Source organism: Marmota marmota, unplaced genomic scaffold (genome assembly GCF_001458135.2).
Source record: "Marmota marmota marmota unplaced genomic scaffold, marMar, whole genome shotgun sequence".
NCBI lineage: Eukaryota > Metazoa > Chordata > Mammalia > Rodentia > Sciuridae > Marmota > Marmota marmota.
In genome coordinates, this window is record NW_026000240.1 from 36125797 (window position 1) to 36153244 (window position 27448).

At 53.6% G+C, this 27448-nt stretch overlaps 1 protein-coding gene across 6 annotated transcripts; it reads left to right on the top strand.

Annotated features, from left to right (window-relative positions):
• The first annotated feature begins 215 nt into the window (after nucleotides 1–215).
• Nucleotides 216–27164, top strand: Celsr3 (cadherin EGF LAG seven-pass G-type receptor 3). 6 transcript variants are annotated; one of them, XM_048794597.1, is made up of 36 exons: nucleotides 216–3934; nucleotides 5830–6480; nucleotides 6900–7125; nucleotides 7404–7519; nucleotides 7876–7964; nucleotides 8104–8261; nucleotides 8871–9034; nucleotides 9310–9435; nucleotides 9526–9695; nucleotides 10106–10291; nucleotides 10871–10987; nucleotides 11391–11562; nucleotides 11720–11861; nucleotides 11959–12079; nucleotides 12377–12560; nucleotides 12877–12978; nucleotides 13190–13204; nucleotides 14358–14452; nucleotides 14656–14865; nucleotides 15144–15339; nucleotides 15572–15727; nucleotides 16102–16273; nucleotides 16848–17015; nucleotides 17250–17376; nucleotides 17468–17674; nucleotides 17896–18070; nucleotides 18313–18425; nucleotides 18881–18960; nucleotides 19412–19538; nucleotides 20062–20178; nucleotides 20270–20418; nucleotides 20675–20784; nucleotides 21153–21311; nucleotides 21756–21956; nucleotides 22823–23708; nucleotides 25099–27164. In XM_048794597.1, exons 1-36 carry the CDS (start codon nucleotides 253–255, stop codon nucleotides 25124–25126), a joined length of 9897 nt encoding a protein of 3298 aa, XP_048650554.1. In that variant the 5' UTR covers nucleotides 216–252; the 3' UTR covers nucleotides 25127–27164. The 6 variants fall into 6 exon arrangements, 5 of the variants coding, with proteins under 5 accessions (XP_048650554.1, XP_048650555.1, XP_048650557.1 ...); XM_048794598.1 differs by having other exon boundaries at nucleotides 19415–19538; XM_048794600.1 differs by having other exon boundaries at nucleotides 19427–19538.
• Nucleotides 27165–27448: the final 284 nt, after the last annotated feature.

Here is a 27448-nt window from a genome sequence, read left to right on the forward strand (position 1 = left end):
ACAGCCGGAGCTGCCATGCGCAACGGGTTGTACCACCAGGTTTGGGGCGTCGGGGCGAAGGTGGAGCGAACCATTGGGGCGTTCGGGAGCCATGTTGGTGCAGCGGGAGGCGGCAGCAGCGTCGGGGATGCTGTGGTGGGGACGGCGAAAGCCGGGGCCGTATGCCAAAGGGGCTCTGGCCGCGGAGTAGATGGTGCCCAGAAGGAGNAGACAGGGACGGGGGGTGGTGGAGGCCGTGCAAGGAGGACGGAGATGATGGCGAGGTGGCCGCTATGGCAGGGTCTCGGGGGACCGTTGACCCCGGTACTCCAGTTCCTTCTCCTCCTCTCTTTGTTCCCCCTCAGCCAGGAGGAACTGGGGGGTGGCGGAGAACAGGGCTGGGACCCGGGGGTAGCTCCTGCTATGGGACCAAGGACGCAGATCTGCGGCGGAGCCTTGGCTCTTTGTCCCGAGTCGCCTGGGGCTCAGGAGAATGGGAGGTCTGGCCTGGGAGTTAGGGAGCCTGTCTTCATGGGGCTCCGAGGGGGAAGGCAAAGCACTTGGGGAGGCCGAGGGGCCCCTGAGCAGCGAGAGACAAGTCAGGGACCAGGGCCCCTGTTGTGCTGGCGCCCAGAGGTCTCCTCTTGCGGACGGAGAGATAGTCATTCGCCAGAGGCTCTGTCCCCAGGGGGGTCTGGTCTAGGGAACAGCTTGCCCTTCCGTTTGGACCTCCTGGCCCAGCCCAGTGGTCCAAAGCCAGTGTCCTTCCAGCGTGACGCTAGGAGAAGCTCCCGCAAAAGAGTGGGAACCTTGCGTTGTTGCAGGGAATTGTGGGCGCTAGGGCGCAGGGGTCAGGGCGAGAGAGCCACAGCATCCCAAGCGGGCAGGGCAGTCCCTCGGCAGGACTGTCTTCCCGGGGCTGTGGAATCTGGGCCCGGACTGGATTCAGCACCGCGTGCGGCGAGGACAGCTCCTACAGCGGGTTCAGCACCCCTCAAGTCTCGGACAGCTCCCGAGCCTGTGCCGCAGCGCATGCGCTCGGGTAGTGTCTTCCGCCGCCGCTTCCTTCCGCAGCGCCCGGGGCCGCGCCCCCCGGGACCGCCCGCGGGTCCTGAAACCTGGCGAATACCTTCAGTGAACAGGTCACGCCCCCGTCGCGCAGCAAACCGCCACCCGCAGTTTCCTCAGTACAACTACCAGACCCTGGTGCCCGAGAATGAGGCGGCAGGCACCGTGGTGCTACGTGTGGTGGCGCAGGACCCGGATATCGGTGAGGCTGGGCGCCTAGTCTACTCTCTGGCGGCGCTCATGAACAGCCGCTCGCTGGAACTTTTCAGCATTGACCCGCAGAGCGGCCTCATCCGCACAGCTGCCGCTCTGGACCGGGAGAGTATGGAGCGCCACTACCTGCGTGTGACAGCGCAGGATCACGGTTCACCACGCCTATCAGCCACCACCATGGTGGCCGTGACAGTAGCCGACCGCAATGACCACGCGCCGGTGTTTGAGCAGGCTCAGTACCGGGAAACACTTCGTGAGAATGTGGAAGAGGGTTACCCCATCCTGCAGTTGCGTGCCACAGACGGCGATGCGCCCCCCAATGCCAACCTGCGCTACCGCTTTGTGGGGCCGCCAGCTGCTCGCACTGCAGCAGCAGCAGCTTTTGAGATTGATTCGCGCTCTGGCCTCATCAGCACCAGCGGCCGCGTAGACCGTGAGCACATGGAAAGCTACGAACTGGTGGTAGAGGCCAGCGACCAGGGCCAGGAGCCCGGGCCACGCTCGTCCACCGTTCGTGTACATATAACAGTGCTTGATGAGAATGACAACGTGCCCCAATTCAGCGAGAAGCGCTATGTGGCTCAGGTACGCGAAGATGTGCGCCCCCATACGGTGGTGCTACGTGTCACAGCCACAGATAGGGATAAGGACGCCAATGGTTTGGTGCACTACAACATCATCAGTGGTAACAGCCGTGGCCACTTTGCTATTGACAGCCTCACGGGTGAGATACAGGTAGTGGCACCTTTGGACTTTGAAGCAGAGAGAGAGTATGCCTTGCGTATTCGGGCGCAAGATGCAGGCCGGCCACCCTTGTCCAACAACACAGGCCTGGTCAGCATTCAGGTGGTAGACATCAATGACCACACTCCTATCTTTGTCAGCACACCCTTCCAGGTCTCTGTTCTGGAAAATGCACCCCTCGGCCATTCAGTTATCCACATTCAGGCAGTGGATGCAGACCATGGGGAGAATGCCAGATTGGAGTATTCCCTAACTGGTGTGGCACCTGATACACCATTTGTAATAAACAGTGCCACTGGCTGGGTTTCTGTGAGTGGTCCCCTGGACCGTGAGTCTGTGGAGCATTACTTTTTTGGTGTGGAGGCTCGAGACCATGGCTCACCCCCGCTCTCTGCCTCAGCCAGTGTCACAGTGACTGTGCTAGATGTTAATGACAATCGGCCTGAGTTCACCATGAAAGAATACCACCTTCGGCTGAATGAGGATGCGGCTGTGGGCACCAGTGTGGTCAGTGTGACTGCTGTAGACCGTGATGCCAACAGTGCCATCAGTTACCAGATCACAGGTGGAAACACCCGGAATCGTTTTGCCATCAGCACCCAAGGAGGTGTGGGTCTAGTGACACTGGCTCTGCCACTGGATTACAAACAGGAACGCTATTTCAAACTGGTGCTTACTGCATCTGACCGTGCCCTTCATGACCACTGCTATGTGCATATTAATATCACAGATGCCAATACTCACCGGCCTGTCTTTCAAAGTGCTCACTACTCGGTGAGTATGAATGAGGATCGGCCAGTGGGTAGCACTGTGGTGGTCATCAGTGCCTCTGATGATGATGTGGGCGAGAATGCTCGTATCACCTATCTTCTGGAGGACAACCTGCCCCAGTTCCGTATTGATGCAGATTCAGGGGCCATTACACTACAGGCTCCGTTGGACTATGAGGACCAGGTGACCTATACACTGGCCATTACTGCTCGGGACAATGGCATCCCACAGAAAGCAGATACCACTTATGTAGAGGTGATGGTTAATGACGTGAATGACAATGCACCACAGTTTGTGGCCTCCCACTATACAGGGTTGGTCTCTGAGGATGCTCCACCTTTCACAAGTGTCCTGCAGATCTCAGCCACTGACCGGGATGTTCATGCCAATGGCCGGGTCCAGTACACTTTCCAGAATGGGGAAGATGGGGATGGAGATTTTACCATTGAGCCCACTTCTGGCATTGTCCGGACTGTGAGGCGGCTGGACCGGGAAGCAGTACCAGTGTATGAGTTGACTGCCTATGCAGTGGACCGTGGTGTGCCCCCACTGCGGACTCCAGTCAGTATCCAGGTGACAGTGCAAGATGTGAATGACAATGCACCTGTTTTTCCAGCTGAGGAGTTTGAAGTGCGAGTGAAGGAGAACAGTATTGTGGGCTCAGTGGTGGCCCAGATCACTGCAATAGACCCTGATGAAGGACCCAATGCCCATATAATGTACCAGATTGTAGAGGGGAACATCCCTGAGCTGTTCCAAATGGACATCTTTTCTGGAGAGTTGACAGCACTCATTGACTTGGACTACGAGGCTCGTCAGGAATATGTGATTGTGGTACAAGCCACATCTGCTCCTCTGGTCAGCCGGGCCACCGTTCATGTCCGCCTAGTTGACCAGAATGACAACAGTCCTGTGCTCAACAACTTCCAGATCCTCTTCAACAACTATGTATCAAACCGCTCAGACACCTTCCCCTCGGGCATCATTGGGCGTATCCCAGCTTATGATCCTGATGTCTCTGATGACCTCTTCTACTCCTTTGAGCGTGGCAATGAGCTGCAGCTGCTTGTGGTCAACCAAACCAGTGGGGAACTGCGACTCAGCCGAAAGCTAGATAACAACCGCCCACTGGTAGCCTCCATGTTGGTGACTGTCACAGGTGAGGGGCAGGAAACAGGCAAGTGACCCAATGATCCTAGGCTGTCAGGGCCTCAGGAACTCCAAAGACCCTCAAATCAAATAGTGATTTCCAAGTCTTCTAAGTTCCTGTGCCCCACAGATCTGCCATAGACCTCACAGGGACTCTGCTTAGGTTCTTGGATAGTATCCTAAGAACTCCCCAAATTCTAAGGCATCTAGTATATACCATAAAGATTGTAAACAACTGTCTGCTGCCCTAGGGACAGTTTTGTTATCCCTAAAGGGCATGGAAGGCCTCGGATAATGTTCTGGAGGTCCCAGGCAGAACCAGATTGCCAGTTAGTCCATACCATGCCCATGTTTAGATGAATGATTACTTTAGATCCAGACTGACCCTTACCCCATTTGTGCAGGAAAAAGAGACCAGTAGTTTAATGGTTTGGAATAACAGCTTACTATGGCAGCTTCAAGCAGAGAGTGTGCCCACAGTGGCCTGGCTGTGGTCTAAGGCCCTGGTCTTGGGGAAATGTCCAGAGACCCACCCGCCTCTTTCCTGATTTCACTTCTCCAGGCTTTCACAAACCCCTCCTATTAGGAGGGGAGAACAAGTTGAAGAGGTTCTTGAAGTCCTACTTACTGGAAGCTGCAGAGGTTGGAGAATAGGCTTTAGCAGTGCTCATTCCTCAATTTTGGAGCTGGGAGTCCTGGCACTGTCAGAAAAAGCATAGCCTTCATTTACTCATAATTCATGCAACAACCAATCTATTGATCTCCTAACATGTACCAGGGTCTGAAAACAAGGTGAACAAGGCAGATAAGCACCTCACCTTCATCTCTGGGGGTATGCACTGAAACCAGGTCTAAGGTGGTGAGCAGTTTGCTAATTGAAGAATGTTGTGGTGGGTTTATGTTTGTAAGGGGAGGTATGGGAGTGTCAGGGTACTATATCCCCGTGGAGCTTGTTGACACAGGATTCTGGGGAATTGCAATTAGTGTTCCCTTAGCCAGAGTCCGTTTCAGTTTGCTGACGAAAGGTACTGGGATCCCTGACTTGGAATTGTCCTTGTTTCTGGAGCATGTGTTTTTGCTGGTTCTGTCATGCTGGAGATGGGTGAGGGAGGAAGTTGGAAATGTGTAGTCAGTGACCTTGACTTCTCTTTGTGTCATGAGTGGAGTAGGCTGCTGATGTTAACAGGAATAAAGGAGTGAGCACTTAGGGGCCTGCTCCCCAACCCAGTACTAGGGATTGAACCCAGGGTGCTCTACCACTGAGCTACATCCCTGGTTTTATTTTTATTTATTTATTTATTTGTTTTGGTACCAAAGATTGAACTCAGGGGCACTTGACTATTGAGCCACATCCCCAGCCCTATTTTGTAATTTATTTAGAGACAAGGTCTCACTGGGTTGCTTAGCGCCTTGCTTTTTGCTGAGGCTGGCTTTGAACTCGGATCCTGTCTCAGCCTCCAGAGCTGCTGGGATTACAGGTGTGCAACACCCTTCCCAGGTTTATTTTTATTTTGAGATAGGGTCTGGCTAAGTTTCCCAGGCTGTTCTTGAACTTGGGATCCTCCTGCCTCAGCCTTCCTAGTCCCTGGAATTACAGAGGTGCACCACCACACCCAGCATTAGGGACCTTCTTGAGTGTGGTTGGAGTGACTTGCTAACCATGGGCTTGCTGACCCAGCCACCTTCTGTTTTGGGGCTGGGGAAGAAGCAGCAAATTGCTGATGCTATGACGCTGGGGGAGTTAGTAGTCACTAGTCCCAGACTCAACTTGTGTCCTGGTGGGTTCAGCCTGTTGACTCAGAGATACTGGGGACTGGAGTCACTAGCCATAGCCCTCTTGTGTCCCAGGGAAAGGCAGCTGCTAATCCCAGGCTGATCACTATCCATACATACCCCTTTCTGCAGATGGCCTACACAGTGTGACAGCGCAGTGTGTGCTGCGGGTGGTCATCATCACGGAGGAACTGCTGGCTAACAGCCTGACTGTACGTCTGGAGAACATGTGGCAGGAGCGCTTTCTGTCACCGCTCCTGGGCCACTTCCTGGAAGGCGTGGCTGCAGTGCTCGCTACACCCACCGAGGACGTCTTCATCTTTAACATACAGAATGACACAGATGTCGGGGGCACGGTGCTTAATGTGAGCTTCTCTGCTCTAGCACCTCGTGGGGCGGGGGCGGGAGCTGCTGGGCCCTGGTTTAGCTCTGAGGAACTTCAGGAGCAGCTGTACGTTCGTCGTGCTGCACTTGCTGCCCGCTCTCTGCTGGATGTCCTGCCCTTTGACGATAACGTGTGCCTGCGTGAGCCCTGTGAGAACTATATGAAATGTGTGTCGGTGCTCCGCTTTGACTCATCCGCACCCTTCCTGGCCTCCACCTCTACGCTCTTCCGACCCATCCAGCCTATCGCGGGCTTGCGCTGCCGCTGCCCGCCTGGCTTCACTGGTGACTTCTGCGAGACTGAGCTGGACCTCTGCTACTCGAACCCATGCCGGAATGGCGGCGCCTGCGCGCAGCGAGAAGGCGGCTACACCTGCGTTTGCCGTCCGCGCTTTACCGGTGAGTCCCACACAGGGCTGAAAGTTGGACCGAGCTGGGTGAACACTCGCAAAATTGGGGGCGGGACTATAGTACAAGTGCGGACTGGACATCACTTTTGAGGCAACGGGGTTAGTATGGGCTCAGTTACATTTGAAATCATAGAGCCCAGCCTAAAGAAAGCCTAAGAACACAAGGAATAAAAGCCTCAGACTGGAAGAGCTGTGAAGGAGGCGTGGCCAAGGGCCAGGCGATAAGGGGGTGTGATCAGACCTGGGCGGGAAGAATGGGGCGAGGCTAGACTGAAAGAGGGCGTACTCTCTGGTAGCTCGACCAATCAGAGGTCTTGGAACCCGCCTGGAGGCTCGGCTTGGGCTGGTCGTGCTCCAGCGTGGGCAGGGTATGGCCATGATGGCTTCTGAAAGTGTCTTGCTCCGCAGGAGAAGACTGCGAGCTGGACACCGAGGCCGGACGCTGCGTGCCCGGCATATGCCGCAACGGGGGCACCTGTACTGATGCACCCACTGGCGGCTTCCGCTGCCAGTGTCCTGCGGGCGGCGCCTTCGAGGGCCCTCGCTGTGAGGTGGCTGCACGCTGGTTCCCGCCCAGTTCGTTCGTCATGTTCCGTGGCCTGCGGCAGCGCTTCCACCTCACGCTGTCCCTCTCGTAGGTGCCCGCCCCGTGTCTCTGTATGCCTCCCTTCCGTCCCTACCTCCATGACCTTAAGATTCTTGATTGCCCCATCCTGAAGTCCCCACAGGACACCGCCCCCTCCCCTGAAGTTAGCTAGGGTGTCTCAGAGCATCAGTACCCTGGCCATCAGTATACTGGTGGGTCTTGTCTTCTCTTGCTCCAGCTTGGGCGGGTGACCTGCGAGCCTTCCCTCAAGGATGGTAGGTGTGAGGTCATTTTGGTTCCTAATGTCCCCACTCCACTCCACCCAGGTTTGCGACGGTGCAGCACAGCGGGTTACTCTTCTATAATGGGCGCCTGAATGAGAAGCATGACTTTCTGGCCCTGGAGCTCGTGGCTGGCCAAGTGCGGCTCACATATTCCACTGGTGGGTGCTCCCTGGGAGATGTACATGACAGTGTGTGCATGGGATGGCTGGAAAATGCAGTCCACAAGTTCCCCTCAGGTTTGCTTCATTATAGCACTGTTCAACACACTTCAGTGCCAAACAGACAACAGTGAGAACCCAGCTCCATGTCCATTCCCTGTGGGAAGGTCTATCTCTCCAAGAAGTGTATGTTTCTCCTATCTCTTCAAGGCCACTCTGTTCTAACCAGTGTGGTCACCAGGAGATATACTGATCTGATGCATCCAGGATGACTGTGGGAATATGCTATATGAGCTGGGTGAGGGTAGAGCAACTCATCAGCTCCAGAGGACACTCCACTTGCATATCCCCCACAGGTGAATCCAATACAGTGGTCAGCCCCACAATTCCAGGGGGCCTGAGTGATGGGCAGTGGCATACAGTGCATCTGAAATACTACAACAAGGTAGGCACCACCCCTGGCTTGGTGTGTGTGTGGGGGGGGGCGCACGTGGGGCGCACGCGTGCATGTGCATGGGGATTCTGAGTTCTGCTTCTCAGGGGTTACCCTTGGGCATAGTTGACCGGTGTGCCTGGATTTTTAGCCCCGGACAGATGCCCTAGGGGGTGCTCAGGGCCCCTCCAAGGACAAGGTTGCGGTGTTGAGTGTGGATGACTGCAATGTGGCTGTAGCTCTGCAGTTTGGTGCTGAAATTGGCAACTACTCATGTGCTGCTGCTGGTGTGCAAACAAGCTCCAAGAAGTGAGGCCCCCATCCCATGGTCCCCATATCCTCTGACTATAAAAGCCTACCCCAACCCTTCACATACCCCATTCCTCACCACAGCCTGCCAAACTTCCCATCCTTTCTCCAAACCACCAGATTTCCCTTTAAAGACCTTAGAAGCCTCCTCACCCTAGCCCCCAATCCTGTATTCTATCCCTGACCCCCTGCTCCCATGCACAAGTTCCCAGGTACCCAGTCCTCCAAAGCCTCTACTCTCCCATCCAAGTCTCTAATGCCATACATCACCTACAGCTCCTTGATCTCTATCTAGCCTTCCAGGACTCTGAGCCTACTGATATCACCTCCCAAACCCACTTCTCCATCACTTGCCCCAGTCACCTGGATGCCTCACTCCTTCATCATGACCCTTGCTTGACTCCATCTTGCCCATCTTTCCCCACATCATCATGATCTCTCCTTTGTGCCCCCACAATTGGAGTAAGCCCCCAGTTCCCTCCCCAGATGGCCTTTTCCTCCCTGCTTTTTACCCTTTCCTCTGAGTCCTACCCCCTACTTCCTGTGGCCTCCAGGAGCAATCCTACTTTGGCCCCAGTTCCACCAATGACCCAGGCCCCTGACTCCCAGGTCCCTGGACCTGACGGGCCCTCTGCTCCTGGGGGGTGTCCCCAACCTCCCCGAGAACTTCCCCGTGTCCCACAAGGACTTCATTGGCTGTATGCGAGACCTGCATATTGATGGCCGCCGAGTGGACATGGCGGCCTTTGTTGCAAACAATGGCACCATGGCAGGTAGGCACAAAGCTCCCATTAGCCTCACTTGTGGCCCTGTCCCAATCATAAGAGGGTTTTGCAGGGCTGCATGGGGTGGCTCCATATCTGACCTCAACCCAGTCTCCTTTGATGGCAAGGCTGCTAGAGCCCAGCCTTTAGGGCCTTACTCCTACCCACCTCTCCCCCACCAGTGAACACAAAGCTGAGATCATGCTGTTTTTTGGCCCCTCTGCACCTAGCACTCATGCCCTCACCTCATATTTTTATATCTTCTATATGCCTTCCTCTTCCAGGCTGCCAGGCCAAGCTGCACTTTTGTGACTCAAGCCCTTGCAAGAATAGTGGCTTCTGCTCAGAGCGCTGGGGTGGCTTCAGTTGTGACTGCCCTGTGGGCTTTGGTGGCAAAGACTGTCGGCTCAGTGAGTGGGCTGCATAGGGCAGGAGGGGTCTGCAGGGTAAGGTCTGTTTCTAGAATAGGGGCTGTGACCCTGCTTCTCTTATCTCCTCAGCCATGGCCCATCCCTACCATTTCCATGGCAACAGCTCACTGAGCTGGGACTTTGGAAGTGACATGGCTGTGACTGTGCCATGGTACCTGGGGCTAGCATTTCGGACATGGGCGATGCACGGGGTCCTGATGCAAGTACAGATTGGGCCACACAGCACGCTTCTCTGCCAGGTGTGTTTGTCCTTCTGATCCCTTCATACACCCTCAACCATCAATCTCTGATACTTCCAGTAACATTTCTATGGATTCAGGCTGATCATATAGCATACTTCTCTGCCAGGTGTCCTAGCTGCACTAGACTCTGCTCTGGACCCTTGACTTTTCCCTACCACAATATTCTCTGCAGGTGCAGGGCCTAAGCATAGCTTTTTCTTGTGCTAACTGCATCAATCCATGACCCCCTGGTCCTTTCATTTGCTCCCTGTCCATTACTGATCCATGTCAGCAACATGGTGTCCCCTGTGTGGCAGATATAGCCTTGACTTTACTCTTCTGACCTCTGATATTCTCATCTCATCTCATCTTCCAGTCATAACTCAGTTTGGGATTCTAACCTTGGGGCTATTTATCTCTATCCACAGCTAGATCGAGGGTTGCTATCTGTGACGGTAACCAGGGGTTCAGGCCGTGCTGCCTACCTCCTGCTAGACCAAGTGACTGTCAATGATGGCCGATGGCATGATGTGCGGCTGGAGTTACAGGAGGAGCCAGGTGGCCGGCGGGGCCACCACGTCTTCATGGTCTCACTGGACTTCAGCCTCTTCCGGGTCTGACCTCTAACCCCAGTGTAGTCTGTTTTCAGTTTTCCAATCAGATTTACCTTATTTGACCCCACCTCTAATCCAGGTCCTCTCTACTCCATCACTGCACCAAATCTAATGTTCTTCCCCCAGTCTCCCTGCTCATAGCCTTGCTCTAAGCCCATCCCACCAGCTAGGTTGGTCCACTGTCAAGGCCCTCTTCATATCAGGAAGGATACCCAGATATCTGACCTAGTCTTGGGGGTACCTCTGTAGCCAATACTTTGCCTGATTCCTAAAAGACCCTTCTGGTCTTCACCCCAATCCTTACTACTTCAGGTCAAAATCATGGAAGTTCAAGGTCTGCTCTGAGTTCAGGAGGGAGGGGCCTGTCCAAGCCCAGCTCTTGACTGCAACTATTCTATTATGCATCCTCCATGCCTCAGAAGATTCTTTGTACTTGGAAGTAGCTCATTTCCACATTATTCCTCTGATACAGAGAATATGGTCATGCAGAGTTAGAAAAAGACTAATACTGACTCTGGGGTATGGCAGGAGTCCACTAGTCACCCCCTTCCCTCAGTGCTGACCGTCTCCCTTCTTTAGGACACCATGACAGTGGGGAGTGAGCTGCAGGGCCTGAAGGTAAAGCAACTCCACGTGGGAGGCCTGCCCCACAGCAGTAAGGAGGATGTTCCTCAGGGTCTGGTCGGCTGTATCCAGGTGGGGGTCAGCATGAGAATATGATATGGGGGCATTAGGGTTAGTGGTCAGCTATCAGGGGCTCCTATAATGGTCAGATATCAGGAGCTGAAAAATAGCATTCAAGTAGGAGTTGATATTGGGGGATAAATGACCCAGAGCATTCAGAGATTAGTCAAGCCTTTCTGAAGTGTGGAAAGTAAGAGTCTAGATTAGATTATCAAGAATCATTAATGATCTATATCAGAAATAGCACAATTTGGGGTCCAATGGGGGGCTAAGCTGGGGTTTGGGGGGGCTGGGATTTGGGGGGACCTGAGGGAGACTGTATGTCAGGGGTCATCAGACTGGGTGGCTGGCTCTACAGGACTTGATGCTGAGGTGCCTTGACATGAGTCTTATCCCTTGCTGGCTGTGTCCATAGGGGGTATGGCTTGGCTCTACACCCTTGGGGTCCCCAGCCCTGCTACCCCCCACCCACCAAGTGAATGTGGAGCCTGGCTGTGTCGTGACCAACGCCTGTGCATCTGGGCCCTGCCCACCCCACGCTGACTGCCGAGATCTCTGGCAGACTTTTTCCTGTACCTGCCAGCCAGGTGGGCCTTGAGAGGGTCATCTGGGAAGAAGCCAGGGGCCTATGGGAAAGACTGGGAGGCTGCAGGGCCTAGAGGAGGCAGGAATTGAGAGGGAGAAGTGCCTACTTCCTTCCATGCTCTGTGACTAGTGTCCTGAGCTTCCTGACCCAATTTGCAGGTTACTATGGCCCAGGCTGTGTGGATGCCTGCCTCTTGAACCCTTGTCAGAACCAGGGTTCATGCCGGCACCTCCCAGGAGCCCCCCATGGCTATACCTGTGACTGTACAAGTGGCTATTTTGGTCACCACTGTGAACACAGGTGAGACTCTGGGGGATGGATGATGGAAAGAGCTGGTGGGGATAGGGAGGGTCACTGAAGTATTATGGAAGCATTTATCACCTCATCTTATCCCCAGGATGGACCAACAATGCCCACGGGGCTGGTGGGGGAGCCCAACATGTGGTCCCTGCAACTGTGATGTTCACAAGGGCTTTGACCCCAGCTGCAACAAGACAAATGGGCAGTGTCATTGCAAGGTTTGCCTGGCTCCTGACCCTGACCTTTAAAACCTCTAAGTATGATCTATGATTCTTGTCCAGTTGGCTGACCTCAGTCACCTGACTTGGGCCCTAACCTCTTACCTGAATTCTGTGACCTAGTTATCATTTCTCCTCCTCATCCCATAACACATCTTCCTTGTCTTCATTTGAGACCAATGTTCCTATTGTCTTTACCATTTGCCCTTAATTCTGCTTGCTCCCCAAGCCTTGACCTAAGACTCTTATGTTAAGCCCTGACTTCTGACTTCAGGCCCCTGACTCATCCTCAAACAGGAGTTCCACTATCGACCACGGGGCAGTGACTCATGCTTCCCTTGTGACTGCTACCCTGTTGGTTCCACTTCGCGATCATGTGCACCCCATAGTGGACAGTGCCCCTGCCGCCCAGGAGCCCTTGGCCGCCAGTGCAACAGCTGTGACAGTCCTTTTGCTGAGGTGACAGCCAGCGGCTGCCGGGGTGAGCAAGCTCCACCCAGCTCCACCTGTAGAGGGTTGGTTCCAGCAAGTTGCCACTAAAGGATCAGTGGCATGCTTGGCTTCTGGGTAGGGGGGCTCTGGGAAGCTTCTGAGGGAGACCAGACCAGTTTTACCCAGGAAGCCTCATATTTACCCCAAATACTTTGCTGACCTGTCACAGAATGTGACATGCCAGCTCTTAAGAAGTCCACAGGGGAGTGGTGGGTCTACAGTGGTGTGTGATACAGGGGTAGTAGGTGTGGCTGTCACTTGCTTTAGACCCTGGCTACCTGGCTCAGAGCTTCCTCTTTCCCTAGTGCTCTATGATGCCTGCCCCAAGTCCCTGAGATCGGGTGTGTGGTGGCCCCAAACCAAGTTTGGTGTCTTGGCCACAGTGCCCTGTCCCCGGGGGGCCCTAGGTAAGTATGAGAAATAGGGGCATTGCTGATGGCAGGGGTGGGCCTATTCTCTGATGGTCAGAGCTACTTTTCTTGAGTGGGGTGACCTTGTACCTGTAAAAAGGTGGGATGGGTTGGGAGTCCTGTGGGCCCGTCACTACCTTCTAAGGGCTCTGGGTTCTTTCCTACACCTTCATTAAGCCTCCATCTGTTTCTCTTGGCTTCTGGGCAGGATTGCGGGGTGCAGGTAAGGGGTACGTGTTTGCTCAGGTGCACTGCCTCCTCCCACTGCCTGAGCTTTTGCAGATCCTTCCTGCTGCTTAAAGTCCCTGCAGACCCCTCCCTGCTGCCCGAGGTCCCTAAAATCTATTTCTAACTGCCTAAAGTTCCTGGAAGCCTCTTTCTGCTGTTTGAAGATGCCTGAGGTCCTCAGAGACCCCTCCCTGTCACCTCAGAATCTTACAGATCCCTCCCCACTTCCTAAGACCCTTGCCAACCCTTCCCTAATAAGGAATTGTATTGGCCTTTCCTCACTTCCTGAGGTCCCTGTAGGCCTATCCATACGGACTGAGGTCACAAAATACTCCTTCCCTCTGACTGAGGACCCAGTTGCTCCTCCCTGCCACCTGAGAGTCCCTCAGAACCTCTCTGCTGCTTGAGGTCTCTGCAGTGGCTGGACAGAGATTGTCTGTGTGTGCATGCTTATGTGTATGTGTGTGTCTTACTGTGCCTGTGCACGTGTCTATGACTCTCTTTTGGGAAAATGGGGTACTATATTTAAGTTAGGGTCCCTTTTGTTGGTGGCTGTAATCTCGCTTAAGATCCGGTCATGTCTTAGTCAACTACATCCCAACCCCACAGATAAGGGAGAGTAATGACAGCAAAGTCACCAGTGGGGCAGTTAAAACTTGTATGAGAACCCCAACCCCATCTCACTTGTGTCACATTATAATCCTGGAAGACCTTGTTTGAATCAGTATGTTTGCGTGTGTATGAGAGATCATCAAGTATTTGCACACTTCTCCTGGTCCACATGTCTGTGTTTGTGCAGCTAAGCAATAGTGTATGAGTATGAACGTTGGCCAGTGTGTATGTGTCTGTCCTGCCATGCCTGTGTGAGAATAATTGTGTGTGTGTGAGTGTGTGTGTGTGTGTGTGTGTGTGTGTCTGCAGCACCATCCTTGTGCTCTCCTTTATGTGCTTGGTGATAAGAATGTTCCACAGACCCCTCAGGAATTGACCAACAAGCAGCTGGGCTTGGGCTGCTACATCCAGGCATCTAGCCATAGATGCCTGTTACACTGGCCTCTGTCTCAGGGTTCCCCCTGGGATAGAAGAGGGTCACCCTGTCAGTAAAGGTATCCAGGCCCTAGGCCTGACCAAGTATTGCCTGCCCCCAGGTGCTGCTGTGAGACTATGTGATGAGGATCGGGGTTGGCTGGAGCCTGACCTCTTCAACTGTACCTCCCCTGCCTTTCGAGAGCTCAGTCTGCTGGTGAGACTGCCTAGACCTTCCTTGGCCCTGGGCCTGGATTCAACTTCCCCAGGCCTGTGGTGGGCACCAAATATCATGCCCTAATTATTGACCTAAAAGGATTTTCCTGGTTATCCTTTAATCTGTCCCAGTCTTTCTCCCTGTAAGACTTGAGAACAGCCCACAGGATGACAGAACAACCATTCCCATCCTTGTCCTGGCAGCTGGATGGCCTAGAGCTGAACAAGACAGCACTGGATACTGTGGAGGCCAAGAAGCTGGCTCAACGGCTACGGGAGGTGACTGGCCACACTGACCGCTACTTTAGCCAAGATGTCCGAGTCACTTCCCGCCTGTTGGCCTACCTACTGGCCTTTGAGAGCCATCAGCAGGGCTTTGGGCTGACAGCCACACAAGATGCCCATTTCAATGAGGTAGGGCTATGCCCTATATTCACAGATCCCTGGTCCTATTTCCCAGCTCCATGTGCCCTGACTCCCTAGTCCTCCAGCCCTGGATCCCCAGTTCAGGTCCTTCCTGATCTTTGAAGAAGTGAAGGACCTGGGCATTCTCTCTTCCCTTATCTTCTCCAGTTCTGCCCTCTAGCCTCTTGGAGTCCCTCTGAGCACCTGGCCAGATCCCTCATGCCTGCCCTCTCCCTTGGCATATCCTCACCACCTGGCTGAGCTCAATTTTATTTCTATTCTCTCAGAATCTGCTGTGGACTGGCTCTGCACTGCTTGCTCCAGAGACAGGGAACTTGTGGGCAGCGCTGGGGCAGCGGGCCCCTGAGGACTCCCCAGGCAGTGCAGGGCTGATGCAGCATCTGGAGGAATATGCAGCCACACTCGCAAGGAATATGGAACTCACATACCTGAATCCTGTGGGACTGGTGACACCCAATATCAGTGCGTGGTGGGTGGGGCAGGACTGGGGCTGCAAAAGGCAGGGGCCTAGAGTTTGGAGCGGCTATGGATGATAATGCAAATAGTGGCAGGAGGCTGTGACAAGCTTTGTATGGACAGTCTCTACACTAGTGGCAAGGAAAATGTGACTTGTGATACTTGGGTAGGTGGGAATGAGACTCTTGGTATGGGGAGGAGGTACTTGATGGGTGTCACTCTTCTTTCTCCTGGACAGTGCTCAGCATTGACCGCCTGGAGCATCCTAGTTCAACTCGGGGGGCCCGTCGCTACCCCCGCTACCACAGCAACCTTTTTCGGGGCCAAGATGCCTGGGATCCTCATACTCATGTGCTGCTGCCTTCCCAGACTCCACGGTCTTTCCCATCTGAAGGTGAGAACCTTTGGGTGATCCCTGACCAAGTCCTGTTTTCCTGTTCTCTCAAGACAGACACCATGTTGCCCTCTTATTGATTCTCCCCTTATCAGACCTTTCCTGCTTCAGATCTCCTAAGTGTGACCTTCCAGGTTAGCCCTCTACCCTACACCTTGCTACACTCTCACTTGCCAGATCCTCTCCTTCACCACAGATGATACTTCCCAGGCCTGGAATATTTCATTCATGGGTGCCTGCTCTCCATACTCCCCGGTTCTGGATCTGCAAGGAAGAGATCCTTGTGCTTGATGCTGGGTTGGGTTCAATGTTGGATTTGTGGGTCTTATAGGTTAGAGGTCACTTGACAATGGTTCTTCCCTCTCTCCTGTCAGTTCTTCCCACAAGTAGCAACATGGAAAACTCTACTGCCTCAAGTGTGGTCCCTTCATCAGCCCCTCCAGAGCCTGAGCCCGAATCTGGGATCTCCATTGTCATCCTCCTCGTGTACCGCACCTTGGGGGGGCTACTCCCTGCCCAGTTCCAAGCTGAACGCCGGGGTGCCAGGTACCATGAGTAGAACTATTCTCAGGCCCCTCACTCTTGAGTTTTCTGTGAGCTTCTACCTAGCCTAGTACCTCCTTATTTGGTGGACAGATGCACAGGTTCACAGATATACAGAGATGTCCTTGTGCACGGCTCCAAGACCTATCCAATTTAGGTACCGTGTGAATTTTCTCTGGATTTGTGCAGAGTAGAAGAGGTGAAGGCTGATGGACATGGAGCACAAATGGGTCAATCATACAAGAGGAGTATGTGAAACAGGTGCAGTTAGGCCAACTAACTGAGACATAATGACTGAGGAATTGATGGTCTGATCGAGGTGGGAGGGGGAAAGATTGGGTCAAACAGTTGTAGACCATCAAAAGCTGCTCAGATCCCAATCTGGGCAGTGAATCTAAAGCCCCATGGCAGGCTGGCAGGGGCTAGAGGCATTCTTAGAAGCAGCATCTACTCCAGGGGCATCCTAAACCCTGGGACAGCCATGGTAGATGGTATGAAGATAGGATGAGATTGCTATTTAGAGCTTGAAAAGATCAGAAGTCAATAATGACCAAGCCCAAATGGGGTATCTCCTCAGGCTTCCCCAGAACCCTGTTATGAACTCCCCGGTGGTCAGCGTGGCTGTGTTCCATGGACGCAACTTCCTAAAGGGTGTTTTGGAGTCCCCCATTAGCCTTGAGTTCCGCCTCCTGCAGACAGCGAATCGGAGCAAGGCGATCTGCGTGCAATGGGACCCACCTGGCCCGTGAGGATCCCTGCTCTGGAAACCCTCCCTTGGTTCCCCTTTTAGCCTCTGAGAGGCCAACTGATAGTCCCAGCCTTCCTCTGAGCTCCCTACCCATGCTGCCTTGCAACTAGGTCCATGAGGAATGCTGCTCCCCAACTTCAGGAACTCGCAGCCCCTACACCAACTCTTACAAATTCTAGTAGTGGGCACTCCCTGTTGGGAAAGGTAGGTCTAACTGTCTTGTGGCTGCAGGGTGGACCAGCATGGCACGTGGACAGCACGGGACTGTGAGCTGGTGCACAGGAATGGGTCCCACGCACGGTGTCGCTGCAGCCGGACCGGCACTTTTGGTGTTCTCATGGATGCCTCCCCCCGTGAGGTGGGGCTGTGTTCTGGGTTCTGAGGAAATGGGAGGTTGAAAGGGCCGGGAGGTCCTGCCCAACACCCAATAACCATCCCTGTCTCCACAGCGGCTAGAAGGTGACTTGGAGCTTCTGGCTGTGTTCACCCATGTGGTTGTGGCAGTGTCTGTGGCTGCACTGGTATTGACTGCAGCTGTCCTGCTGAGCCTACGTAGTCTCAAGTCCAACGTGCGTGGGATCCATGCCAATGTAGCAGCTGCCCTGGGGGTGGCAGAGCTTCTCTTCCTGCTGGGGATTCACAGGACCCATAACCAGGTGCAGGGTCAGGGCCAGGGAACCTGTGTCCTGATGACCCCACCTAACCTGGGAAGGCCTGGGGCCAAAGTTTAGAAGCTCAGGTTGGGGTCAGAGTTTGGGACAATATGCTGGGTAAGATGCTATGGTTTAAGAGTCAGAGATGGGAAGCAGATGCCTGCAGTAGGGTCAGAGGTAGGGCAAGGCAGGAGATGTGCTGATGTCTCCTTCTCTGCCTTCAGCTGGTGTGCACTGCGGTTGCCATCCTCCTGCACTACTTCTTCCTCAGCACCTTTGCATGGCTCCTGGTAGAGGGCCTGCACCTCTACCGCATGCAGGTTGAGCCCCGCAATGTGGACCGCGGTGCAATGCGCTTCTACCACACCCTGGGCTGGGGTGTCCCTGCTGTGCTGCTGGGTGAGGCCCTGCCCACTTATCTATTCAGGGATGTGACCCCAAAATCTTCACTTATCACATGTTCCAACCCTGACCATATCCCTAGTCCTGATCATGACCCCTAACCCCAGCCCCCCAATGCCATCTACTCAAGGAAGAACCTGTTCATCCTTACTCCCAGATTTTCCCCCCACACAAGGGGTTTTCAGTCATTCTATAGTTCTAGAAGACACCCTTTTGGTCCTTCCCCTTCTCTTTCCAAGGCCTTGCTGTTGGCCTGGATCCTGAGGGCTACGGGAACCCTGACTTCTGCTGGATCTCTATCCATGAACCCCTCATCTGGAGTTTTGCTGGCCCTGTTATCCTTGTCATTGTGGTGAGTGCCCAGCAGTTGGTGCCACCATGTGCTTCCCTCCCAGGACAAAGGGAGAGGGCTTGCAGAAAATGTGGAATCTGCTGAGGTGGCAGTCCATAGGCTTCCTGGGTTGTCTTTACCTCTGTTGTCTGGTCACAGAGTGACCAATCCCCACTTAGCTGGCATGGAGATGGAGGGCCTGAGGTCAGAGACTTGGCCACTCTCTCTGATTCTTTCTGCATCTCTCTCTGTCTCCATCTCTCAGTATCTCTCTGGCTCCCTATGTCTAACTTTTCCTGTGATTCTAAGCTCCACTGTCTTTGTTCCTGATCTATCTTTGTGTGCGTGCGTGTATATGAATTTATCATTGGTTCTGCCCCTATGTATAGTCTTGGTCTCTCTATGTCCCTGTCTCACACTATCTCTTCTCTTTCTCTTTGCCCTACCCGGACCCCACATGTCCACCATGGGTCCAGATGAATGGGACCATGTTTCTCCTTGCTGCCCGCACATCCTGCTCCACAGGACAGAGGGAAACCAAGAAGACCTCTGTGCTGTGAGTTGACTGGGGAAAAAGGGGGGTTCACAGATGGAAGACCCATTATGGATAAAACATGGAGCCCCCAGAGCATCCTTGCTTGGTAGAGGTTGGGCTCTAAATTCTGGATAAAGTCATGCCTTCCCTAGCTTGTGGTCCCTCTCTGGTCCCACATGTGCTTCCATTCTACCATCTCCTTGTTCCCTGGCTCTTCCCAGGGTCTCTGTCACCCAAAGTCTGGGTGACTCACTTTTTCCCCTGCCCCATGTGTTTCCATGTTTTCTTTCATGGTACCCGAACTCTTCCATTTTCCCCATGTCCTTTCACGGCTCCCTGAGTACTCTCCTGGTTCTTTGTGTGACTTCCCATTTCCCCTAGTGTTCTTCTGAGACTTCCATTTTCCCATAAAGTTCCTGTTCTTCTAGTGTGACCCCTTTGTGTCCTCCTGTGTCCTCTCATGTCCTCACAGCAGGACCCTTCGCAGCTCTTTTCTGCTCCTCCTGCTGGTCAGTGCCTCCTGGCTCTTTGGCCTCCTGGCAGTCAACCACAGCATCCTGGCCTTCCACTACCTCCATGCTGGACTCTGTGGCCTCCAGGTACCTTTCACACCCTTCCTCTATCCCAGAACCAGAGGGGGCTTCAGCAGGCTGGGCCCAGCCCAGGCAAGGCATTGCCCCCAGTCCTGGAGTTCACTCTGAGTGGGTAACAATTATTGCCAGGCTGGGTGCTTACTCCAGACCAATCACTGGCCCTAACTGCTAGCCCCAGGCCTGGAGCTGACTCTGAACTAGACATTGTCAGGCTGTGTGCTGGTTAGACCCTCACTAACACTGTGTTCCTGGCCCCTTGCTGACTGACTCCAGTTACTCCTGTTGCTCAGATCCTGCTGACTTTTCTAAGCCCTCCTTGGACTTTTCACTGGCTCAATAACCTGCAATAACTGACTCCCCTCTTGCTGAGCCACAGGGACATCTGGTGGCCCTCCTCTGATCTTATCTGACTTTTTTGATCTCTTAGGAGGCATCTACCCACCTAACCCTGGTTCTTCCAACCCACTCCTAACCCACTCCTTTCTTAGTGACTTTTGCTGACCCCACCCTGATCCTTGCTCACCTCCAGGGCCTGGCAGTGCTGCTGCTCTTTTGTGTCCTGAATGCAGATGCTCGGGCTGCCTGGACACCAGCCTGTCTGAGTAGGAAGGCAGCACCAGAGGAGACAAGGCCAGCACCTGGGACGGTGAGGGGCTTCCAAGTCTGGGGAGTCATGATGGGGACCCTGGAAGTCCTTCAGGGCTGGCTCACACCCCTGTCCTGCCCACCATCCTTAGGGGCCTGGGGCCTACAATAACACGGCCCTCTTTGAAGAGAGTGGCCTCATCCGCATCACTCTTGGTGCTTCCACCGTCTCCTCAGTGAGCAGTGCCCGCTCTGGCCGGACCCAGGACCAGGACAGCCAGCGGGGCCGCGGCTACCTCAGGTGAGTGGCCACATGAGGTTTAGACCAGTCCCCCTTCACCAGGGGGTTGGCAATACCAGATCCTAAGGTGGGTGACTTTACCTATCTCAGCCACCTGGGGGCCTGTTGCTGCCACTGCCCCAGATGTTTCCTGCTACACACCCAGGGACACCTTCAACCATTCTACTCTCAGCTGGCCATGTCCTTGAAGATATTGCAGCTCCCAAAGCACCTCATCACATCTGTCCTTGATTGGGGGGGTCTCCTGTATTTCTAGGGACAATGTTCTGGTTCGACATGGCTCAGCTGCTGACCACACTAACCACAGCCTCCAGGCTCATGCTGGCCCCACTGACCTGGACGTGGCCATGTTCCATCGAGATGCTGGTGGAGTTGGAGCCCTGGATCAGGAAGGAAGGAGGGAGGGAGAGGGTCTCTTCCTGATCCTCCTACTGTCCCAAACTGAGAGCAGTGGCTGACTGGGATGGGATGAGCTCCCCCCAGGTCACTGTCTTAGGAGGCACCCACCCACCTAACCCTGGTTCTTCCAACCCACTCCTAACCCAGCTCATACCTGATAGTTATAGCCCCTCTGTTCCTATCCCTTTCCCAAGTTCTGCCTGGGGCCCTCCTCCCCAACTTCCTTGCTGCATCCACCTCTAGACCCTTATCTCCAGGCCTTTTCCTTATCCCCAAGTCCTTTGCTTCCCAAAGCTACTGCTACACATTCCTCCTTCTGGTCTTCCCAACTCTAGGTGCAGACTCTGACTCTGACAGTGACCTGTCTTTGGAGGAGGAAAGGAGTCTGTCTATCCCATCTTCAGAAAGCGAGGACAATGGTCGGACACGAGGGCGTTTCCAGCGTCCTCTCCGACGGACAGCCCAGAGTGAGAGGCTCCTCACCCACCCTAAAGGTGATGGGAACACTCTGATCCCATGAATGACTGAGGGATACCCCATGTTCCACTTAGATGCGATTCAAGGATCCTGTCATCTCCTCAGGATGCCTGAATCTGATACATTAGGACCCTCTGGGGTCTTCATGGGAACCCCACGCACCATCCCCATCCAGTTTTCCAGCAGTATCTGGATGACACAGGAACAGCCTAAGCAATAGAGTGATGAAGTCAGGGATGTTATAGAATGACATGTCCCTCCAGACTCTGTCCCTGTGGGTTGGGACCCAACCTGGTCTTCCTGGTCTCCCTTCTGTTCCTACTTCTACTCAATGAGAATAGCCAGGATTTTCAAAAGTCATTAGAGCCAGGAATCACTGAATGTCATTGAGTCTGGGTCACAGAAGTCCTAAGTCACTGGGATCAAACTAGAGGCTTCTGTAACCTGCCCTGGCTCCACAGACGTGGATGGCAATGACCTCCTGTCCTACTGGCCAGCCCTGGGGGAATGCGAGGCAGCCCCCTGTGCTCTGCAGACATGGGGCTCTGAAAGGCGCCTGGGGCTGGACACCAGCAAAGATACAGCCAACAACAACCATCCAGATCTGGCCCTGACCAGCGGGGACGAAACATCCCTGGGCCAAGCCCAGCGCCAGAGGAAAGGTATGGTCTCTGACCTTTGACCTGCATTACATGAACCCTAGAGGCTACTCTTGCCCTCATGCAATCAATTTCAGCTTCCTGGTCTCAAACTGAGCTCCTCTTATTCTGATCTGGGAGGTTTCTGTTTCTCTACTCTGCTTCATGGTCCCCATGCACCTATATTAACCCAGACAATTCCTTCCTCCCATGCCCTGGCCTACATCCAGAAGCCAGTGCTGCCCCAACCCAAGGGATTCCTCTCCCTTCCCCATTCCCATGTCTGCTTTGTGGAGATCCTAAGGGAAGCTGTCTCCCAGATCCCAGAGCCTATCTGATCTGGAAGATTTCTGTCTCCTTACTTTGCTTTACAGGAACCACCAGAGGTTGTTCCTATACAACACAAAACATTTCTGTCTTCAATCTTGCATTACAGGGACCCTGGGGACTTCCTCTTTGACCTAGTCCTATATTTCCAGAACCTGGTGGCTGCTGCTCTTTTGACGTCAGTGGGGAAGTTTGGTTGCCTTCACCTGAGCCAGAGTATTAATACTTCTCCACTCTGGCCCTTTCTTTCTTTCTTTCAAGAGAGAGAGCAAATTTTTTTAATATTTATTTTTTAGTTTTCAGCGGACACAACATCTTTGTTTGTTGTGGTGCTGAGGATCGAACCCGGGCCCCACTGCTTGAGCCACATCTCCAGCCCACTCTGGCCCTTTCTTGCTGCCTCTTTGAGACCCCCAGGGTTGCCTCTGCTCCTCCCCAGGGGATTGATTTCTAGTCCCAACTCTGACAGGGATCCCAGCAGCTACCCGATCCCTAAACTCAGGGAATACCTACCTGGCCCACTCCACCCCCACACCCCGCCCCCCATTTTGTTTCTCCTATAGGTATCCTGAAGAACCCATTGCAATACCCACTGGTACCACAGACCCGAGGTGCTCCTGAGCTGTCCTGGTGCCGTGCAGCCACCTTGGGTCACCGTGCTGTGCCAGCTGCCTCTTATGGTCGCATCTATGCTGGTGGGGGCACAGGCAGCCTTTCACAGCCAGCCAGTCGCTACTCTTCTCGAGAACAACTGGATCTGCTCCTACGGCGGCAGCTGAGCCGTGAGAGACTAGAGGAAGCCCCTGTCCCTGTTCTGCATCCCCTGAGCCGGCCAGGTTCCCAGGAACACCTGGATGCTGCATTAGGCCGCTTAGAGCCCAGAGCTCGGGGCAGCACCCTGCCACGGAGGCAGCCACCCCGAGACTACCCTGGAGCCACAGCTGGTCGCTTTGGGTCACGGGATGCACTGGACTTAGGAGCACCCCGAGAATGGCTGAGCACACTGCCCCCACCCCGTCTCACCCGGGACCTTGACCCACAGCACCCTACTCTGCCCCTGTCTCCCCAGCGGCAACTCTCAAAGGACCCCCTCTTGCCATCTCGGCCCCTGGACTCTCTGTCCAGGAGCTCGAACTCTCGGGAGCAGCTGGACCAAGTGCCTAGTAGGCACTCCTCACGAGAGGCCCTTGGACCACCCCCTCAGCTGCTCAGAGCTAGGGAGGAGCCAACCAGTGGCCCGAGCCATGGCCCCTCCACAGAGCAGCTGGACATTCTCTCCTCCATCCTCGCCTCTTTCAACTCTTCAGCTCTTTCCTCTGTGCAGTCCTCAAGCACGCCCTCTGGCCCTCACACCACTGCCACCCCTTCTGCCACAGCCTCTGTACTTGGGCCTTCCACACCTCGCTCTGCCACGTCCCACAGCATCTCAGAGTTGTCGCCGGACTCAGAGTAAGCATGGCCTAGCCAACTACTCATACCCTTATTAGCTTAGCCTCCTCCCCTAGGTTCCACTACAGAATGGGGTGGGGGTTGACAGACAGGTGGGGGCTACCCCAGGCTCAGCACAGCCAGGAGGTCAGAGGCTGGGTACAGAGATCTGGCATTGAAAGGGAATGTGACTAGCAGGGACTCACCAGTTGTATGATTGGGACCAGCTTTCTTTCCCTGCACCTCCCAGACTAAGGAAGAGATAGTTGCCCTCCAAAGGACTGGATCTAGTAGAGGGGGCAAGGCAGGAGTCAAAGCCTAGAAGTAGAAGATAACCCCATATTTTCAAAGAGCAGGGAGGAGTGAAGGAGTGTTTGCTTGGGAAGGTTTGTCTAAGGGGTCATATCCTGGGATACCAGATATATCAGGATGAAGAGCTAACTTTGAGGATAAACTATATTCTGTCAATTTTAAGTTCCTCCTGCCTGTGGGCACTATGGGGTGAGGCTCAGAGGCTTGAGCTGGGATCTGGTACATCTCAGGAGCCTGCAGGGCATCTGTGGGGTAGAGGATGGCAGACATGCCCAGAAGTAGCTGGATATACAAGAGCCTGAGAAGGAATGGTGGGGTGAGGAGAAACCAGGAGTTGCTGGTTTTGTAAGCCAATGGGAGAGTTGCATTTCAGGGAGTATAGCTAGGTCAAGCTCTGGAGGAGTGGGGAGTCTGTAGGCTGAGAGATGGATCTGAGGGGAAGGGGTCTTTGGGGATGGGACAGGGGACCAACAGAACTGTGCAGGACCCAGTGTTTGGGGGAAGACAAAGGAAGAAGGGAGAGGCAGGGGGGGTTGGAGGGCCCAGGGTTCTAGAGGGATACTAAAGGGTGAGGATGAAAGGGAGCAGACTTATCACCTGGGTCCCCCTACAGTGTGGCCTTGGGCTTTGGCTGAGTAAGAGGAGGGCTGGGAAATTGAGTAGGGGCTTAGGCTCTAGAATCATACAGGTGTGAGTTTGAGTTCTCTTATCTTACTAGCTGTGTGACCTTGTGCAGGGTACAAGCCTCTGTGGGCCTCAGTTTCCTCATCTGTAGAAAGGTCCATAGTATCGAACTCTTTGAGATGAGAAGATTTGTGAGATATTACGTGCCAAGTGCTTAACATAATGTCTGTACATGGCAGGTGCTTGCTAAGTGTTAAGAGAAAAGACCGAGGTAGTCAGGAAGCCTTGCTGATGAGTTAAGGTGTTCAGAATGGGTGGGGGACTCAGAACTCCAAAGTGAACATGAAGGGCTGAACACTGAGAGGCAACGGTAATGGGGGAGGTGGAGCAGGCCAGATATGGTAGGGAAGCTAGGAGGCATCTGACTTAGGGTCCTCTCAGCAGTTAACTTTGATGTCCATGTTCAACTCTACAGGGTTCCCAGAAGTGAGGGTCACTCTTGAAGGATGACGTGCATATGAGGAACAACTGAGGGCAACAGGAGAAAATCCAGGAGTAGGGGGGCTGATCCTAAGGCAGCATCCTGTGTGCCTCCCCCCAGCTCCCTCTATGGCAGTGTGGAGGTTCCATGCACATCAGTGAGCATGGGTGTGACAAGTGCAAGGCAGGTGGGGACTGAAGGGAAGACTTTTATACATTTTATACCTTTGTAACCAGAGAGATATGCTTATGTTATTTTTCAGCTTTTCTGTCTCCCCCAGGGGTCTGAGACTGGACTGGTAAAGGGAAGGGAACAGAGGAAGAGAGATGCAGAGTTTGGCCCCATTTGGGTCCATAGTAAACCATATGTTCTTTTCTCATATCTTACTGGGGTAGACTTGTCCAACATGTGGACAGATGCCCTCCTGACCCCACCCCACCCCACCCCCCTGTTTGATCTGAGGATTGTCAGGGCCCAAAGTGCAGAATCGATCTTATTTTCTCTTAAATGCCCCACCGACCAAACTTCTGGGGTTGGGGGTTGGTCTTGGAAACAGGGGTCCTCTGATTCTCTCATGGGGGCTTGCTCATGCCACCCCTCCCCGTGGATGTGTGTTTATTACATGGAGTCCCTGCCACTTACTGCCTTATGACCTAGGACTGATGCTGTGGGCACTGGTGGAGCAGCAGATGTCATGTTTACAGAGCAAGGCTTCCCTTTCTCCCTGGGGGAGGGGCCCAGGCTTCTACTCAGACATTCCAGTACTGGGTGGGTAGAGGGGTCACTGACCTGCCCCTGCCCCTGTCTGTGGTGCCATTTGACTCCCCCACACTGCCCTCTGAGGGGTGGGTGGGAGAGTGAACAAAGGGAGCAGATATGAGGGAATTCAAGACCCAGAATGTAGGTGCCACTGCCCCCCATGTTTACAGGATCCTCCCTGGCCCTAGGCACCGGGCTGCTGAAGTGACTCAGTTCCACCCTTCCTTTATTCCCTTCTAAAGGGAAAAATGACCGTTAGACCCTGTTCACAAAACTCTTACTTTTGTTACTTTGTCTGATGTTCAGAACTAGAGACTTTAAAATTTTGTTACTTTGTTTACAGGTGAGGTTTTTAAAAACTTTTTTTGTTTACAGCTTAAAATTTTGAACTTTAACACTTTGTTTACAGTTGAGAATTTTTTCCCCCTTTGTTTACAAGTGAAAGGTAGGAAAAGTGGGAGAGGGGCTTAAGAGGACCCGCCTGTGAAGATCCTGGGCCTGGTCATCTTGTGGGGTTTTCTAACTCCTAGCTCTCCCAGGCCAAAGGTCCATCCTGAGCCCCCAGTTTGACAGCAGACCCAGAAGGTCTGAGAGTAGGCATCCTTTTACCACTATTAACAGTGGTTGTATAGGGTTGGGTCTGTGCAGACACCTCCCCATACCCGACTCCCATGCATGCTCTTGGAGGCAGTTTCCAAGGAGATTAAAAATTCTACTTCACTGGTTTCAAATCCCACCAGCCAGGACCCCAGCTCTTCTTACCCCAAATGACCCCAGCCCTCAAAGGGCTGAGTGGCATGCTGTGGGTGAGAGGGTATCCTTGCTATGTCCTAGGTTCTGTAGATACCCCTCTCTGGGGTCTCCCCACTTCAGCCCAGCGGCCCTCTTTCCTGTCTGTGTAAATTGTTCCGTGAAGCCAAGCTCTGTTTTGGGAATAAACTTCTATATAAAACAGTTGTTGCCTCTTTCTGTTGGAGGTGGTGGTGGTAGGATGGTGGCTGTGAATGATTCAGTTCAGACTGAGTTTGAATATCTAGGGGTATTTTGGGGTTTTTTGCTCACTTTATAGGAGATTTGGACCAGGTTCCCATCTCTTTCTCTTTGAAATCTGGCCCTTCACCTGTGATTGGGGCTAGAGATGGACCACAAGTGCTGGGAGTAGGGTGCCAAGGAAATCTCTTCCCTGGTCAAGCATGAGGACCTACTTAGTGTTCAGGGCCTGCAGCCCTGGCTAAGTACTTTTTTTTTTTTTTTTTTGGTATTGGGAATTGAACCCAATGGTGCTTAACCACCGAGCCACATCCCCAGCCCTTTAAAAACATATTTTACTAGAGACAGGGTCTCCCTGAATTGCTAAGTGCCCTGCTAAATTGCTAAGACTGGCTCCCCCCACCTTTTTTTGGTACGGGGGATTGAACTCAGGGGCACTCAACCACTGAGCCACCTCCCCAGCCCTATTTTGTATTTTATTTAGAGACAGGATCTCACTGAGTTGCTTAGTACCTTGCCATTGTTGAGACTGGCTTTGAACTCATTATCTTCCTGCGTCAACCTCCCAAGCCACTGGGATTAGAAGCGTATGCCA